At 41.0% G+C, this 18779-nt stretch overlaps 1 protein-coding gene across 4 annotated transcripts in view; it reads left to right on the plus strand.

Moving 5' to 3' along the window:
* IDUA (alpha-L-iduronidase) overlaps positions 1 to 18511 on the plus strand; it is a 44176-nt gene extending 25665 nt beyond the window's left edge. For 3 of the 4 annotated variants that reach the window (XM_054053831.1, XM_054053832.1, XM_054053833.1), the window contains exons 3-14: positions 6094 to 6176; positions 6793 to 6900; positions 7542 to 7637; positions 8203 to 8405; positions 8817 to 8996; positions 11563 to 11779; positions 12369 to 12584; positions 13163 to 13284; positions 14634 to 14759; positions 15370 to 15446; positions 16187 to 16287; positions 18375 to 18511. In XM_054053831.1, the coding sequence (XP_053909806.1) occupies positions 6094 to 6176; positions 6793 to 6900; positions 7542 to 7637; positions 8203 to 8405; positions 8817 to 8996; positions 11563 to 11779; positions 12369 to 12584; positions 13163 to 13284; positions 14634 to 14759; positions 15370 to 15446; positions 16187 to 16287; positions 18375 to 18475 (1630 nt within the window). In that variant the 3' untranslated portion in view covers positions 18476 to 18511. Of the gene's footprint in view, positions 1 to 618; positions 638 to 6093; positions 6177 to 6792; positions 6901 to 7541; positions 7638 to 8202; positions 8406 to 8816; positions 8997 to 11562; positions 11780 to 12368; positions 12585 to 13162; positions 13285 to 14633; positions 14760 to 15369; positions 15447 to 16186; positions 16288 to 18374 lie in introns of those variants that run through there. The other variant, XM_054053834.1, reaches the window with a different exon arrangement.
* The last annotated feature ends 268 nt before the right edge of the window (positions 18512 to 18779 follow it).

The following is an 18779-nucleotide window of genomic DNA, read 5'->3' on the forward strand; positions in this document are numbered from 1 at the left end:
ATGATTGTTAAGGAAGCAGATTTTCAGTCTCTGCTTACATAAACGACATATGTGAGAAGGAAGTGCAAAGAAATGTTAATGCTAATAAAAAAACCCAGGAGTGGTAAAATATGCCAGTTCTTTATCGTGGGTGCAGTAGTTTTTGGCCTTGCAACTTTGAAAAAAAGCCTCTAAATGAGGTTTTTGGTCTGCAAAGCATGTGTGAAAAACACAGGATGTGTTTTGCCTGGGGGCTGACAGGGAGAAAGAATCAGTATTCATGGACCCGCAAACTGCCCAGTGATTGTGGTTGGTTTTGGATATGGGGATTTCAAGGAAGGGAGAATATTTATGATACCGGTACTGATCATAGGAAACAGAGAGCGAGTGGAGCAAGAACTGGGTGGAAGCAGCTGTGGTATGAATGAGTATTGCATTGTCAGCTTCCACTAAATTCAGTGTTTTTTATTAAAGTGTTGTTTATTAATAACCCAGGAGCCTGCTGATTTCATAGTTATTCATTAATGATCTTATGCTTAAACCTGAGGTACCAATCTAGTAGGGTTATTCAGGTTGATATTGAGGAAACCTGGAGCAATAAACACGGAGAAGGCAACTTCTAGAACAGTGAATGCTGATGGGGGCTACATACTCTGAGGTATGTAGAGAAGGCAGGATCATTTTGTGTTGTAAAATGAACTGTGGGGGGACAACTTGCTGGCTTTTCCTGACCAGGAAATCTTGAAGATGCTGTGCTCACAGCCTACATGCTTCATTATCACTTCAGCAGCCTGCTCTCCTAGCTAAAGAAATGTTACTTCTGAAGACACTTGCTTGTGGAGGATCTGATAGCAGCTACAGTTTGAACAGGCATGGTTTGTTGGTGTTTGTTCCTAACTCTTCCCATTAAACATCTCGGCTTTGAACAGTGAGCACCTTTCCAGGTTAGATGGGCACTTGTGTCTATTCTGGAGTTTTATGATCCCTAAAATGACATCACGGACTCTAGAAAGCAGTTCCTTGGGACACTGTATCTAAGGATGCTCCTGATAGTAGTCACCTACTGCAACAACTGTTTACTCTTTATGTACTCTTGAGAGGGAGAATTTAATTATGAAGCATATTTACACTCATCAGAAGAGAAGTGATTGTGTTACTGTTGGTCCACATGGCCAAACAAGTGTAAATTTGCAGGAACCACCTTACTAGGCTGGATGTAGATAGTCTGACACACAGTTAAGCATCTCTGTTAAATGAATAGTGGCATGTAATATGATAATTATCTCAGCTGACACCATACAAGGCTAGTGTCTTAGACTGCACTTTCACTTCTCTCCAAGACTGCAACACAGGAAACTCCCATGGAGCAGAGTCTTTTTCAGGTAGCTCCCTCATGTACCTTTCAAATCTGAGGTCAACCAATACCCTGCTGAAAAATTTTGTTTACTGTTAAGGTGTCATTTGCACCTCTCCTTTGGCAACACCTTGTGCCAGTTTCCTGTCCCTATTTCTTGGCTGCTTTTACACTAGATGAGCAGTCTTTCCCAGTAGAAGACTCCAGTGAGGATGTAAGCAGGCTCTGCTGCCTTGGGATTGGTATTAGCCAGCCGTAAGGGCCAATCTACTTGAAAAGAGGCTGTTCCCAGTCGTTGGTGAAAGCAAACCAGGCTACGTTAACTTCCGATGTGCACGTTAACTGTGTTTGCCAGAAGTAAAAAGGTAGAACGTACCGGCCAAGTGAGACTGTCAGGATGAGAAAGGCACTACTCCAATATATAGATATTCCTCAATCATATTGATCCTAGGCCAGACAAAGCTCTTTTCATAAAATCATGGAATCATAGAATCACCAGGTTGGAAAAGACCTCTTAGATGGTCGAGTCCAACCATTCCTATCTGCCACTAATAGAATAACTCTCTTGAGGGTTACCCTACATGTAACCTTTGAATTTCTAAAAAGGCTGTGAGCTGACAGGGGTCAGCCACAAGGCTTCCTGTACCAGGAAATTTTGTTTAGTACAATACAAGTGAGATAAAGTCAGCTTAACATGTTATCAGAGTTTCAATACTTGACTGCAGATATACCCGTAATGGAAACACTCCTTGCCTATGTTTTTCTTGATGTCTCCTCTGTAGATAAGATATTTGGTCCAATGTCTGTGGACCAAAGTATATCACTGGACAGAAAAGAAAAGAAGCAGTTGCTGGGCACAGGAGGCAAGCTGTAGCTGTAGGCTGAGTAGCAGTATACGCAGTTGTGCTAACTGGAGCAGATCTGGCTGTAATGCAGAGTGTTGAAGCCAAAGCTAGCTTCCCCTTGCCCTCCCAAGAGATTAATTTCATGAGTGGGAGTAGGTTGAAAGTGGCATGGGTAAGAAGCACAACATGATTATTTTACAACAGTTTGGCAAGCTATGCAGTAGCGGCCTGTGCACCTGGAAAGAATATCCCTCCATAATGGAAAAACCTAACTTCAGTAAAGAAAGACAGTGGAAAGCTGTTAACACAGGCCTGTAGCCTTTGACTGAACAACAGATGGCTGACAAAGCAAGCCTTTCCAAGGAAAAAAGCAAGATTTTAGGAGAGACAGCAAGCTCCCCTCCATACTCACCACTGCTCTTCATGTTATAATAATAATATATAATAACAACACAGTTATTGCTCTAAAGAGGCAACATGTATGAATCAGTCTAGAACTGAGACCATGACAAAGACTGCAGACACCTCACCAGAAAGCCATCATTCTCAGGGGTATAGCAGCTTCAGACCTGGAGCTTACAAGGACATTGGTACCAAGATGCCAGTGAGTGTGCTTCAGCGTAGCTGCTTCTTATGACTGAATATGAGGAAGGCCTCTTCTGACAAGTGTCCCAAAAAAGCCTAGTTGAGGAACATTTGAAGGCCAGGTACAGACAGGACAATAATTGTCACTTCATGTCAGAAACATCCAACAGCAAACAATGAAAGTAAAAAATTCAGCACTGAAATGAAATGGCAAGGATATAGCCTTCTTTGTGTTCATAAGTGAAGACAATGGTGTCTGGAAACCATGACTTAATGACAGGAAGATCAGAATAGGAACAGGCTAAAAAAAAGGTAGAAGATTGTAAAAGTCTGTGGGTTCGCTGCTACTATGGGTTCGTGATGCTGCCACAGAAGGTCCTAGGTCGGATATACAAAGCTGTTTAGGTCACTTTGTCAAGTGAGTTTATCCCAGATCAGGAGTTTGCCTTGTCACATAGCTGTAACAGTTTTGATCTGGTCTTCAGTGTCCTAAAATTATGTTTACAGCATTTCTGGTAACAGGCTGACAGTTGAGCCAATCTTCCCCGTACAGGTTGTTTGTAAATAATACCAACTTGTGAGGTTCCAGCTGAGCCTCATGCTTGACAGTCAACACGGCTTCCAGACACCACATGGCATGTAATCATGCAACCCAAGTTCTAGTGATCCTATATAGGTTATAAAATGATAGCATTAATTTCACAAAAGAAAAATAACATGAGTAAGGAGAAGATCAAGATCTGAGGAAGTGGAAGTCTTGTCAGTCAAGTAATCATTTTATTAATAGGAGCATGCTGTCTAATCCATTTGTAAGCAAAAAAAAAGATTCTCATTAAGTGACAGATCAGCCAATGACTTAAGAAGTTCCTCTACGTCTACAAACATGACACGGGATCTCATATTCTGTTGTCACTTCAGTCATGACTAGGAATAGCATTCTGTTTTAAATGTTTTACTTAATTGGTACATGGGGGGAAATGTAGATGTACTGATATCTTAAGTGTATATGCATCAGATAGAAGGCCTTATTTACTCACATTTTTACAATGTAGGCATTAGACTGGAGTCAGGAAGACACTAGTTCCTTTGCTATTATCTAAATGGTATTATTAAGTTTTTACAAGACAGTAGAGTTAATGATTCTTATGGTCACTGACTGTAAGTGTTCGTGTAAGCAAATATTTTAATAGAACACAGGGTACAACTGGAAACAGTTAATGGATCTGAGGAAGCAAAGCTACCTTTTGCAACAAAATATTTGTCTTTGAACTTTGGAATAGGACTATCAGATGTTTCTTCCCTCCCCCCCCCCCCCCACCTCCCCTTACAAATGGGCATTCTTTAGTTCAACAGTAACTTCTAAAATGCTCTTATGGATACTAAAGTAAATAAATATCTTTTTGCTATTTATTTCTCAGCCACACCATTTGACTTTGGCAGGAACTGCAAGCTCATCAGTTGCTGCAGACATGACAGTTTCTGTCATGGTGGTATAACATATTTTAAAAGAGAAAAGTCAGCTCCGGGTTTTTGGTAGAAGAGTGTGACCATGCTGGGGCTAGGACTGTGTGCTTGGTTGCTTCACAAGTAGAGCTGGTTCACTGGATATGGCTTACGTTGTAGTCATTTTGCTTGTCCTCTTTTCATTTTGTAGATCTTAGTCAGTGAAGCTGACTGCACTTTTTCCTTTTCAGGTTGCACAGTTCCCTTCTTTGTTTACTGGACAATTCTGCCAGCAGTTCTTATTTCTTTGAGAACTTTGGGACTGCTATTACAGTTCTTCAACTGAAGCCTTCCCTTGGCAAGAAAGCATAAGGAAGAGCCTCAATCTAAGTGGTTTAGAAATGCATGGGAAGGCACAGAAAGAAACAAGTCATGAATCTCAGAACAGAGCCCAGCACTGATTTAAGAGGTCTGCTGACTGCCTCATTCTCACTTTTTACCGTGTCCAGCATGCCTTGCTAGTACTGATCAGTTACAAGAACTATAAGTGATTGTCTCTTCTTTCTGTTATACCTAGGACATTGGATCTACAGTTCACCTGTACGGTTTTCCACCCAAGCAGAGGCAAGGTACCTAGGAAAGAGTAGGCAATACAGCAGAGGCAGAGCTCAGGCTGCTCTGTGCCAGAGAAATTAGGTGTAGTGCTCTGGCAATGCTGGAGAAATCAGCTTTCAGAGGCACTGGTAAGACCCGGATTAGCCCTCCTATATGACCAGGGATGGACTTATCTCAAGGGTATTTACAAAGATTCTCACTCAGGGCATACTGAGGTCAGAACTTGGGCACCAGGCCAAGGCCATGGCTTGGGCCAAATGGCAGTAAGTCATACTACCAGAATATTATCATCAAAAGTTCATTTTTAATCCCTATTTTCCACTCCATACTGGCAAAACTTCTCTCATGCTATCAGATTTCAGTTAAATCAGGCCACACGTGCAAAGTTTATGGGAAATCACAAACTGTTGCACATGTTTGTTTTCACTGGGTACCGGGCAAGAAAAGCCTTTTTGGATTTTAAAGCATATCTTCAAATGTATCATAGATGAATTGCAAATGCCAGTTTTCATTCTCTGGGTAAAAGAACTCCAGTGTTCCCATGCAGGTTCATGTCCAACTTTTGCTACCTATGCTCCTGCAAGATTCACTAACACAAAGGGATGGATCATGGGACTACTCCTAAGTCTTTGAACACATATATTCAAGATTCAAGGCTGGGTAAAAGGATTGCAGCCTGATATCCTGGGAATACAGCAGAATTAGTAAGCAAATGCTAACAATTAAGTAAAAAATACAGATGTGTGCATAAATTCCATATTCTTTGAAAAATACAAAGTTATTTCTTAGCTGGATGTAAACCGATAAAGAGGATTATTAAGAAAGCTGTATTATATATTACAAGTGAAGAAAATATTAAGAAAGACTGCATATGAGACAAGGTGGAAAACAGCTGGACTGGCAGTACATAATCAAATAGACACTGAAAACACAGGTTAGCCAAAAAAAGCCCAGGTAAATTTTACTTCAGAAAAGAGTTAGAAATCTTAATATCCTGTTAAAAATTCAACATCCAGCAAGCAAGTTCATTATATTGCTACTGTTGCTGCTGCTGCAATAGGAAAAGGGTATGGATTGGACAAGAAACATTACTTGCTTATGGTGAACACCCATTACAGGAATGGGTGTACAATTACAGGAATTTTGTGTACATTTCCAAGAACCATAGTTATCTGTAAATTTTGGGAGCCAAAAGAAGGCGGCCATCTGCAACCAAGTGCCACCTTTGCTATCATATTTACATTTCTACTTTGGATTACCTGTTTTTTTCAGAGTCATGAATGGGAATTTTTACTACAATTTTACTGCCTTGGATAACCTTATGGATCATCTGTGGGAAAATAAGCTAATTCCAGGTAAGAGCAGCTCCCTAAGCCCACAACTTCCTACATCCATTTTTCCATGTTGTGCAATTATCAGAAAATTCTTAGAGAGCTTTGCCAAAGCTGATTTTGATAAAAATTAATTCTTTTCCTACTTAGGTTTTCCTCATGTCCATGTAAATGCAAACAGGGTGAGCAAATTAGTGTTAGAGTAATTAAGACGACACAAATGGTATTACATTGCTTTCAACAACAGCTTGAGATGTATGAATTGGGAAATGAGAACTCTTGAAGATCAGAAACCTTTGTACCCTTAAACATGTACCTAAAATGGCCAGAGAGGCAGATACTAAAGGTATAGCTTCCCTTGAACTTTTGCAAACATTGACTGTTTAAAGGTCTCTCCGAGCGCTGAATTTATGGTGGTAAGTATTAGTATTGATTAATATAGTGATTGACAAGTATCAAGTGTGAGCAGCCTCAAATCTGAAATATTCCTGGCAGGACATGTGGAAACAGGGAAGCCCATTTAATGATGTTACTTCATTAACAAGTTTGTTTTAGATAGTGAAATCACCCTTTTGTTAATCAAAGGGAGATAGCATTCACAAACAAAAAAAAGGAGACCAATCTTATGTATCTTTTTTAGGATTTGAGTTGATGGGGAATCCATCAGGATATTTTTTGGATTTTGAAGATAAAGAACAGGTAGTAAGATGGAGGAACTTAATTACATTTCTGGCCAGGAGATACATAGGTAAGTTGAAAAAAAAAAGATCAGAAAAGCCCTGTTATTTATTCTGTGTTAATCCCTTCTAAGTACCTTCAAAATTTCAGTGTATTGTGATCAATTTCAAGAGCCTGGATTTCTGCACAGAACAGGAAAAGAACAGACAATGGGATAATAGACCCATTTTGGGGATCCGTGGCCAACATCCCAAATGAGTAGCATGTTCTGGGTAACACATTTGACATGCCTCTGAGGACTGACTTTTAAATTTGTTATGTTGTTGTTGTAAACCATGAGCTTGCACTAGGACATAATAATCTGAATATTTCCCATATGCCAGCTTCAAATATCTCTAATGAGACAGAAGCCTTATCCTGAATTATGGCTAGGTGAGTGCCTCAACCACAAGGCTGTAACTCACTTCATCTTTCTCTCATCTTTCATCTTTTTCAAATACTGCTTCATTTGATCAAAAATGAAAGATCATTTAGAAACTACCCAAATCACATTTCCCTCATTTTTAAAAATAGGTAATATTTACACCTCATTGTAGCTCTGGATGTTAAACGTCACCTGGAGTCCTAATTGATAATATTGTATAGATCAGTGAATATGTGGTAGGATTGTCTGAATATGCATCTTACTGATAGATGAGGCCTCTCCTACAGATAAGTACGGATTGGAGCATGTTGCTAAATGGAATTTTGAAACATGGAATGAACCAGACCACCATGACTTTGACAATGTGTCTATGACAGTGAAGGGTAAGCACATTTTGAAGCACTGACTAGTGTAGTAAAGTGAGACAGGTGTGTGGAGTGGGTGGAAGGGTGACAGTCAGAAAAGAGACATGCTGGCAAAGAATTAAGGTAGGTAGGAGAGTAAAGGAGTGTGAAAAGTATATCTAGTCTCTTCTGGTAAGGTCATATTACTGACTACACAATGTCCCCTGCTTGAATATCAGTATAAATACAGGGATAATAGAACAGGAAAAACAGAACAGGAGTTACACTAAGAAGACATAGTTCATTGTTTGAATATAAAGTAAAGTTACTGGAGGTAAAGGGGGTGGGGCTGGAATAAGAGGAAAACTGTTCATTGGCAGATGCACGCTTTGGGAACCTGTCCTGACAAGACCTTTGGAAGAGCCTTGTGAATGCAGCTGAGGTTTTGATGTCTTCTCATGTTGTCTGCATAGGAAAGAGTAGCCCCAGTTGTGAGGTCATGCCAATAAATGCAATAATAGAGTTATAACATCTCCCTGTAGTTTTAGGTCAAGATTCTATTTTGAGTTACCATCTTTGATACACACATCTGCTTGGAATTCAGGGTTTCTCAACTATTATGATGCTTGCTCAGAAGGATTAAGAGTAGCCAGTCCTCTACTGAAATTTGGAGGGCCTGGGGATTCCTTTCACCCCTTACCCAAGTCACCCATATGCTGGAGTCTTCTGTGTCATTGCTACAATGGAACCAACTTCTTCACAGGAGAGACTGGTATAAGGCTAGACTACATCTCTCTCCATAAAAAGGTCAGTCCAAGATTTCATTTAAGGCTATTTTTTAATTGGTTCAATGCAAGTTAAATTTTATTCTGATTTATGAAGCTCACTTCCGGATGAATATTCAGCCTATAGCAGGAAGCATGGCTACCGATTCTAATAAAGTTTTGAGGATGTTCAGTTGCAAGATTTAAACTCAAAGCAAATTTTCCTTTGCCTAATTCCCAGTGGGAAGCAACTCCTTTACCTCTTCTCCATTTTACATTCTAGGAGGAGGTCATGCAAATATGCTGTACTTGGTTATATAAAAATACTAATACTGTCTGGCCTAGAGCTCCCCAGGGACTCCAGGAGTATGTTTTCAGGATATGTTCGTATCTGTATGTTGTATTTGCTACTGTTTGCTCACTTTCACTAAGCAGACAGGAAATATTGTTGCAGGGAGGTGGGAGTTCTCTCTACATCTTGCAACAGGAAGTAGAAGCAGTTGAACAAATTCAGAAGCTGTTCCCAAATTTTACTTCTGTTGCCATATACAACGATGAAGCAGATCCAATGGTTGGATGGTCCGTTCCGCAACTGTGGCGAGCTGATGTGACTTACGCAGCTATGGTTGTAAAGGTAACTTGGTTCATTGAGTGTCTTGTCACAGGAAGGTCTCCTGACACATTAATGCAGTCGCAAAAGTAGACTTGCAGTAAATATTTAAGCAGCTACTCAGAATAATAAATCCAACAAAAGGAGATCTCCCTGTTGTTACAGTTGGGGTTTCCCTAATAGCCTGTTTTCAGTAGCTTTATTGAGTTTCTATTACTTTCATACATCTTCCCTTTAAAAAAAGAAAAAACATTTGAGAACTAGCCTTCTATGTATTGGAGAGTGTGTCAGATATTGTATACAGTCCCTCAGTTAGGTCCACCTGATAAGATTACACCAACACATCCGCTCTCCATGTAATACTACTGCTATCACCTACTACTGCTAGCTATCACCTCACTTATGTGAGACATCATTTCCCGGCTTGTATGTAAGTTTATCTCATCAAGAGACATAAGGTAAAATGAAGAAGTGCCTTGAGCTGTCAGCATAAGCCCATTCTTCGGTTTTGGATGCTGTCTTATTAATTACTGCTAGTAATTAGTGCTGTTGATCAGAAAAGCAGAAGGAGAAGAGAATGCTCAGCCTTCCTGCCCCTGTAGGAGTTCTGTCCTGGCCCTGGAGCAAGCTCAGCTCTTGACCCTGCATAGACTCATAGAATCATTGATCGGTTTGGGTTGGAAGGGACCTTAAAGATCATCTAGTTCCCACACACTGTCATGGGCAGGAACACCTCCCACTAGACCAGGCTGCTCAAAGCCCCATCCAACCTGGCCCTCAATACTTCCAGGGAGGGGGCATCCACAACTTCCTTGGGTAACCTGTTCCAGTGCCTCACCACTGTCATCTAGAAGAATTTCTTCTTACTGTCTGATCAAAATCTTCCCCGTTACAATTTATAGCCATTCCCCTCATCGTGTCCCACATGCCCTTGTAAAAAGTCCCTCTCCAGCTTTCTTGTAGGCCTCCTTCAGGTACTGGAAGGCCACCATAAGGTCTCCCTGGAGCCTTCTCTTCTCCAGGTTGAACAACCTCGACTCTCTCAAATGGTCCTAATAACAAAGGCGCTCCAGTGCTCTGATCATCTTCATAACCCTCCTCTGGACCTGTTCAAACAGCTCCATATCCTTTTTATGTTGAGGATTCCAGAACTGGACACAGGGCTCCAGGTGGGGTCTCACAAGAGTGGAGTAGAGGGGGAGAATAACCTCCCTCACCCTGCTGGCCACACTTCTTTTGATGCGGTTTTCTGGGCTGTCAGCACACATTGACAGCTCATGTCAAGCTTCTTATCAATCAGCACCCCCAAGTCCTTCTTTGCAGGGCTGCTCTCAAATCATGTTGTCCCCCAGCCTGTATTGAAACCACGAATTGCCCTGGCCCGGCTGTAGGACCTTGCTCTTGGCTTTGTTGAACCTCATGAGGTTTTCACAGCCCCACTTCTCCAGCTTGTCCAGGTCCCTCTGGATGGCATCCTGTCCTTCTGGTGTGACAACCGCACCACTCACCTTGGCGTCATCTGCAAACTTGGTGAGGGTACGCTCAATCTCACTGTCTTATCAATGAAAATATTAACCAGCAGTAGTCACAGTACGGAGCCCTGAGGATCTCTGCATGGCAATACTACCCACTGCAAGTCTGTTGTTTTTTGAGCCACCACCTCATACAGCATCCAGAGTCCAAGTGCTCGTGTGCGAAGTAATAATTACCAGACCTGGGAGCATGTCTTGTCACCTGGAAATTATATGTTTCATCAGCTGTTCCTGTGGAGACAAAGGCTACCAGCTCCTTTTGGCTGCACACAGAAGCAGTCATCTCCAAAACAACAAGCCATTGACTGCATTGCAGAAAGTTTGTGAAAGCAACCAATAGTGTTTATAATACAGACATGGTGATATGAAAAGAGAAAACAAAGGACATCCAACGGAAAATTAACATTTGGGTGGACAGGAACTGGAGCCCTGTGTTCCTCCAGGGATACTATTGTGAGACATTTTCAGTTGTCAGCCTTCTAAAGTTCTGTTTGATTCTGATACTTAGGCACAATCTGGTAAACACAGAGCCTGGGACCTCTGATATTTTGCAGAAAAGCAGCACAGCAGTCCATGAAATACCAGGAGAACTAACTCCATGTTAGCACCAAGTGGGTAAAATGACTCGTTGAGTAACTGAATTCAGGACCAGCTCCCGGGCATATGTGTAAAGGAACTCCAGAACTGGAGAACCATTTAGATTTAATTCACATGGTAAATCCAGATTACTAATTTAATATTCAAGACAGAAGAACATCGCTGTTAGTGCAGTAGCCAAGGAAATATAGTCATAATTTATGCAGACTACTGGTAATGGGTATTTCAGGGACTTGCTACTGGCAAAACTATGTGGATATTTTAAGTTTTCCAATGAATAATATATCACCCGAGGAATAATTTCTCCAAAAATTATGAGGAACAGTTTAGTTCTTCAGACTTTTCTAAATGGCAGAGTGACAGCTCTTCTTAATATGCTGTAAAGATTTTTAAAAAATGCAGACATTGTGTTTGTTGGATTTTCTCTGCGATAAAGTTCCATCTTCTCTATGATTTTGCAGGTAATCGTTCAGCATCAAAACCTGATCATTTCCAAAGCAAACAACACCATCAACTACACACTGCTGAGTAATGACAATGCCTTCTTGAGCTACTACCCTCATTACTTCACACAGCGGACTCTGACAGCACGTTTTCAGATGAACAATACAAAGCCACCTCATGTCCAGATGGTGCGGAAGCCAGTGCTGACTGTCATGGGCTTGCTGGCACTGCTAGGTATAGTAACCATTCATTAAATTGCACATCAAAAAACTCATTTACATACAATTTTTTTTTGCCTAAGAGGGATTATTCCAGCCATCTTACCATTGATAAAAGCAGGATTTCTTCTGCTCTCTATTTACCAGCTATGTTAAGAAAATGAAACATCATTTCCTCTGAGAAATTAACAGCTTGGGATATATTCTTGACAGTCTGTTATCCATTTGATTTAATGTACTGCTTTGTTTATACCCTCTATCTTTTTTATTGACTGGTACTTCCCTCTTGTGCCATGACATCAGGCTGCAAATGTCTTTAAGTAATCCCCAGCTGTGGAAGACCCATGTAGCGTACTAAAGGAAGATCCTAATTCACTTTTATGTTCTTAGAAGTTACTAGCTGAACTGCTAAGCATAAGAACTACTACAGTATGTGCTTCTGCTGCTGTTGTAAACTGTCTGACTGAATGCTATAGCTTGTAAAATAAGCTACAATGTATCTCAGCCTGTAGATCCTCATATTTTAACTCTTCCTGTAACAGAAGCTGATACAGAACTGACTAACACTGATGCTTACAGAATTGTCACTTTTTTTTTTTTTAAAGGAGAAAAGCAGATATTTTCAGAAGTGAACAGCAGTGAAGGCATAAGTACTGAAAACAGCACAATTGGTGTCCTGGCATCTGTGCACAACCCAAGTAAGAGGCAACCCTCAGACAGCTGGCAAGCTACTCTACTGATGTATTCAAGTGAGGATAACAGGACTTCATCCAACATCAGCACCGTCACAGTGAATGCCACACACTTCCCCAAACTTAGAGGTAAGCAGACATCATGTAGGCAGCTCACGTAATTGATCATTAGGACAGAATATCTACTGAAACACTTCTGCTGCGTCACCTTTCATTGCAAGAGTGAGTTTAATTTGTTAACTTTCTCCCTTATCTTTTGGGCACTCCTTGATTTTCTAAAATATGATGGTGCTCTTCTGGGAATGGTTCTTTCCTAATTCTTGCACTTTGACCCTGCCTTTAATGGCAGCTGCAAGTTCTGCCTTTTTGGAAAGCTGTTAATCCCAGTGTCTTTAACTGGGATGACTCCAAGGTAGCCATCATGACATAATTATGTAGTTGATGCAGTTGTCCAACAAGTGTATGCTACACCTGTGCAAAAAATTAAGAAAGTTTCAGTTCTGGTTATGGAAGTAATAGCTGGAAATTTAAACTTGTCAAATATAAATTTTAGAGCCTTGTAAGAGTAACTTCCCAGTGGAATCCAGGTTCTGAAGTATTGAAATCACTTTTGACAATGAAGACTTAAACAGTGTCCTCTAAATTTATTCTTGTTAATCTTTAAATCTAAGTAAAGAGTTTACTGTCTTTCATTTGTGTTCCTAAAGAGATGGTGTTTGTGACATATTACCTGGATAACAACCAAACCAATCCCTACCTGGTGTGGAAAAAGCTAGGAAGCCCTGACTTTCCTTCCCCAGAACAGTTCCAGCAAATAAGGGATGCTGAGGTATGACTTCATTTTCGAAGTGTCGTATAGGTAAAGTGCTTGTGAATTGCTTAGCTACAGCTAAAGAGACAAGAAATCAACTCAGGAGTCAAAATTTCCTTAGCCTACAGTTATGCACATCTCTTATACATGTGCAAATGCACTTGCAGTCATGTCAAGAAATGCAACTGATATGCATTTCTCGACATATCTATATGACATATGCATATTATACCTAAATGTAGATGACATTTCTTTGCTACTGGCCTACCCTTAGCTAAGGAGGTAGAGTTGCTCCAGAACAAGTTTCACCTTCTTTCTGAAACTTCAGCGCGCTTTGAGAGCCTTTCTGTTCTGTCTCCCCAGATAAGTTACGTGGCCCTGTATATATTACAGAAGGGCTAAATTGCTGCATTAGGGAGTTGAAATGAACCCCTCCAATAGCTGAAAATGAATAGCTACCTGATGTAGAAACTACCCAGTACAGGTTAGGAAGACACTTGGCATCTCTCAGGAGCTCACAGGGAAGCCTGCAGTTTCTCATCATTGTCACCAGTACTGAATGCACACCAGAAGGGATGGAGGAGTAACTCCTCCCAGAGGACTAGATGATCTTGAAGGTGCCTTCCAACCCAAACCATTCTGTGATTCTATGACTCCTCCCTACTGAGAGAAGCCATGCCCAGTGAGAATATATGAGCAGCCTGTCACTTTAGCTCTGTCTCCCATAGTTTCCCAATGCATTCAGACCCATTAGTTAAAATAAAGAAGGCCATTGTTGTGCTCTTAAGGGCCCATAGACAGTAATTGCATTCAGACTTTGGTGTACAGTACTATGTATTCTTTTCCTAATCATCGTAATCAACTATTGCTAAGGCCTGTGGGATACTATAGGAGCCTTCTGAGTATGACAGATCTTCTGTCAACCAGGCAGCAGCAAAATTCTCAATAAACTTGGCCATGTGGTGGAACCTCATTCTCAGAGACCACCTGAGTGGCTGTTATAGCAAGCAATAGCTTTCACTGCACACCAAGAATCCATATCTAACAGGCAGCGGGGTGGGTTATAAAGACCACAGGTCTGAAAGGTATCCATGGGAGGTACCTAAAGTGACAAATGGTGCCTAAAGGGAATTTGTGATCAACCCAGTTTGTGAGATGGACAAACTTTCTGTTTCCTGAAGAGATGGAAAAAAGGTGAAATAGAAAAGTCTCTTGGCTTGAAGAGCTTTGATGGGTTATCAGCACCAACCGTATTCAAAATGTATAGTCCCACAGTAAATACATAGTCCATTTCCACTGATGTAACAGTAGGCCCTTGGGGTGCTGTAATGAAAGATCATTCGCAATGGTTCTATTTGGTTCCACAGGACCCAGTGGCAACAGGCCCATTCCCATTTCCTGAAGATTGCATCCTGACACTGAAGCAAGATCTTCCCATTCCCTCAGTCTTTCTTATCCACATCTGTGCAAGACCTAGATCTGTTCCTGGTCAAGTATGTATTGTATTTTACTGTCGGACTCACCAAATTAAAAACTGCTCCCTGCTCTAAGTCTCACTAAGAAGAGCTGGACTAGCATTTGGGCCTATTTTTGTTAAAAGTAGTAAAAAACCAATACTTCTCTCCTTTGATGGTAAGGCTTTCCAAGGTATAATTTAAAATAAGGCATTCCACAGCAAGTGATAGGAGCCCTCAATGAGATAACTGCAAGTTTATTTATGGCTATAAAATAATAATGCAGTACTGGAAAATGCAGTATCTTTTTGCAAATCACGTTGTGTGCTACCAGGCTTAACAACAGCTCTCCAGTTAATAACTGATAGCTGAAAATGAAATGGAGTCGTGGCTGTCATAGATTAGACGTCTGTATCTGCTTATTCAGCCCCTCCCATGTTCATAGTGGTGCTCAAAGCCTGTGAAAGTCCTCTGCAAGGTTGACTGGGTGGAGACTAGGCTACAAAGCCATGGAGACAGGAATTTTTTTATCCCTTGGTCTCAATTGAAAGAATCAAAGCAAATAATTAGTAAGGAAGGATGAACAGAAAAATCTGACATGGCTGATTGGTTTGTATGTTTTCTTACGTGGGCATGTGTCTTTGGACAGGTGACTGGTGTTCGTTTGATCCCTCTCACAAAGGGGCAGGTCATTGTGTTGTGGGACGATGAATGTGTAAATTCAAAGTAAGTAACTTTTAAAATAAAATGGGTATAACCAAATTACCAGCACAATACTCCATAAGCTGTCACCAGTCCTACAAAGTGAAGTGAGTTCACAAATTAATGACTGCTTGCTCTTTCAGAGATGCTATAGTGTATTTGACAATGAACCGTAGGACCTACATGCAGTACCTATGGAGAGCAGCCCTGACTTATGGTCTGAGCAAAGGAATCTGCCTGTTCCTCACCAGCATTCAATGGCGTTTTTGAGTGACTTGCCTTCAGCGTAGCAGACAGGAACATCTATGATAAAAGTTATACTATATATAAAATTATATATTATAACCTGCAAGGGATGTGAGCTGGAAGAGAAAACCTCCAGTTCCTCACTCAAACAAGCTGTACTAGCCGGGAACCCCTCTGTAGGGAAACTGTATCCAGTGTACATCCATAATCCCTCAGGAAGCACTGGCTTAGCTCCTTTTCAAGCCTTGATGACCCTAGTTTGGGAGTAAAAATTGTTTGACAGTTTATAATGCTGCAAGTACCCAACATAGCAAGTCAGTCTGGGTGTTCATCTGTGGGCTGTTGGATCTGTGATTCTTCCTAATACCAATAATTCATGCCATCCCGCATATGGTAGGAATGTGTCAACTGAATATTCCTGGGTTTGGCCTTCTTTGTTGAAATGGCCTGAGATCAGGATTTGATTACTCAGCACATTATCAGTTTTCTTTACTGAGCTGACTGGTTTTCTTTCCTAGATGTATAAAGACTTTTGAAGTGCAATTCTCACCAGATGGAAAAGCATACCATAGGATTAATGCCAAAGACACAATATTCACTCTCTGGGTCTACAGTCCAGGTAAGGCAAGAACAGACATATTATATACTTTGTTATGTTAGTAGTGCCGCTCATGAGTCTGTGAAACATCATTTAGTAACTACTGAAGGTATGTAGTTGCATGCAATCCCATGACAAATAAGAGCACGTCCCTCCATTTAAGACCACATTCTTAGTGAAAGCCTTATTATTCTCAAGGACAATCACTAATTGACAAATAGTCATGAGGACATTGTTAGGAGTATTGCCTGTCACAGAAACTGAAATCATGCAGCTGCAAGCCTGGCAGGCTCCCTGAGAAGCAAAGCAGCACTTTTGTCTCTACTCGTAGCTGGTGTAGAAACATGTGAAAAAAGAAAGAACAAAAGAAAATAGCTGCACATGACCAGAAATTGATGTTCTGCTCTTGGTAGTAGACTCACAGCAAGGCAAGTCTGAGGTTTGGGATGTCTTACAGGTATTGGCTATACCTTTGCCTAGATTAGTATGATAGGGGTAGGGGAATAGGAGCAAACTACCTTATTAACACTTATTTTATTAAGACTGCCTAAGGACCTGGCATCAACACTGAAAAGAGTAGGAGGTCATATCCACCTTTCTTGGAGAGTTTGGTTGTATTCTGATTCTGAGCTGCTTCAGGGGAAACCTGCAGTTCTGCTCCCTTCATGATGATCTGTCTCTGTTCCCACACCGTTTTATGACTTGGGAATCTTAGGATATTGAGGTGCTCTGCTGTAAGAACAGAAGAGGTCCTCCATTAGGACAGTTTATCCTGGCTATCTGAACACCTAGCCAAGGAGAGACTGCTCTTTTTGCTGTTTCCTTTAGCCCTGACTAGCTTGCCTAAGTTTTAGATGTTTCATGTTAGAGGGCAGCGAGTTTCATCTTTGTTAAAAGGCAAAGCTTCTCCCGGAGCCTGTGGTCATTTCTCAAGTACAACCTAGATGTAATACAACATATCCAGATGAAAAACACTGAAAGAAGATAGTGGTGCCTTCTTTCAGTATTTTTTTTTGTTGTTTGGGGGATTATTTTAACCAACTGTGGTCTAATCCACAATGCAGCTATCCAACAAGTAGTACTAATAAGCACTGATCAGAGTTGTGTGAAACACAGACCTTGGCTCAAAGCGATACTAGAAAGAGCAATCCGAAGAGGTTTTTGCCAGAAACACAAGCTCATCTTAGCTTGAGAAAGGCTTAGCATCAGCAGTGAGTGCATAGTACGTTCAGAGCTATTATTGCAATGTAAAGGCTACACAGGTAAGCAAAGACTGTAAGTCATGGCTAAAGCAAATCTCTGAAATTAGGATTCATTATCATCTACTGCTACACATCTGGAAGACCCAGCGAATTTAGTTGTTTGTTTCAAAAACAGAAAAGTTTGCTTGAAAAAATCTCACATCTCAGCAGCCCTTACTGCTAGTTTTTTCCTTCTTACTCATTATTTCTAACATTCTTTTAGAAAAAAAACTATAAAGCAAACATAAAAATCAAGAAAATAGATGAGAAAAAAACGTTTATATTGTTTATGGGGTTAAATACTCTGGTAGGGAAGGCTATATTCTTCAAACTGTATCAAGGATGAAAACCAGCAGAGCCACGGAACATCAGCTCACATACCTTTGGAGCAAGCGCTGCTGCTTCGTGAGTTGAGCAGAGGGTTTTCAGTCAGCCTGCATACTTCTTGTTCTGCTGCTTTGTTGGTCCTGTCCCCACATTACCTGTTCCAAAGGCACAATTCAGGCAGGAAAGTAGGTCAGAAGAAAAGAAATTAGTCGTTGTGGGTTGCAGGAGTAGTCATCAATTTCTTCCAAAGGGACTGCTGCAACAGCAGTCCTCTAGCTGTACTTACAAATCCTAATTAGTAGAGAGGGGATCCGTGGTGCAAAGAAGGAAAAAAAGCCAGTACTTGGCCATGAGGAATTTATGATCATTTTTAGTTAGGCAGACACAGACATGCTTACATAGGGTGCAGAACTGATTTCATCCCTTCCCCAGCTCATTCCATAAACCTACATTTTATAGGAGAAGTGCCTGCCCCACATCCTCCAGGCACAACAGGTCTCAGCCTTTCACAGTGACCATTTCTAACCTTTTCATTTGCAGGTAGCTCAGTCTCCGGCTTTTACAGAGTGCGTGCCATTGACTATTGGGGGGACGCAGGCCTGCCCTCTCTTCCTGTGAAGTATGTTGAATCTTTCAAGTGACTCTGATGAATGGTGTCTGGCTTGTTGGCTACATGGTCTATGGTCCCTGCAAATGACAACTCCCCAAAAAAATAAACTCCTCCCAAGCTGAGGAGGGAGTATGAAAAGGACCTGATGAAGCAAGTGAGGAATGCAAGTTTGAAACAGCTGCCCTTATTAACTCTTCAGAGCCCAAAAGATAGCCTCATCAAATAGCCACAACTGACAATGCAACCAGTACAATTTTAAGAGACTGATGTACGACTGGGATTCAGCTTAGTAACTAGGAATTAAGGAAATAAATGTCATTCCCTGTTTTACACTG

The sequence above is a fragment of the Cuculus canorus genome, chromosome Z (genome assembly GCF_017976375.1).
Source record: "Cuculus canorus isolate bCucCan1 chromosome Z, bCucCan1.pri, whole genome shotgun sequence".
In the NCBI taxonomy this organism is placed as follows: Eukaryota; Metazoa; Chordata; class Aves; order Cuculiformes; family Cuculidae; genus Cuculus; species Cuculus canorus.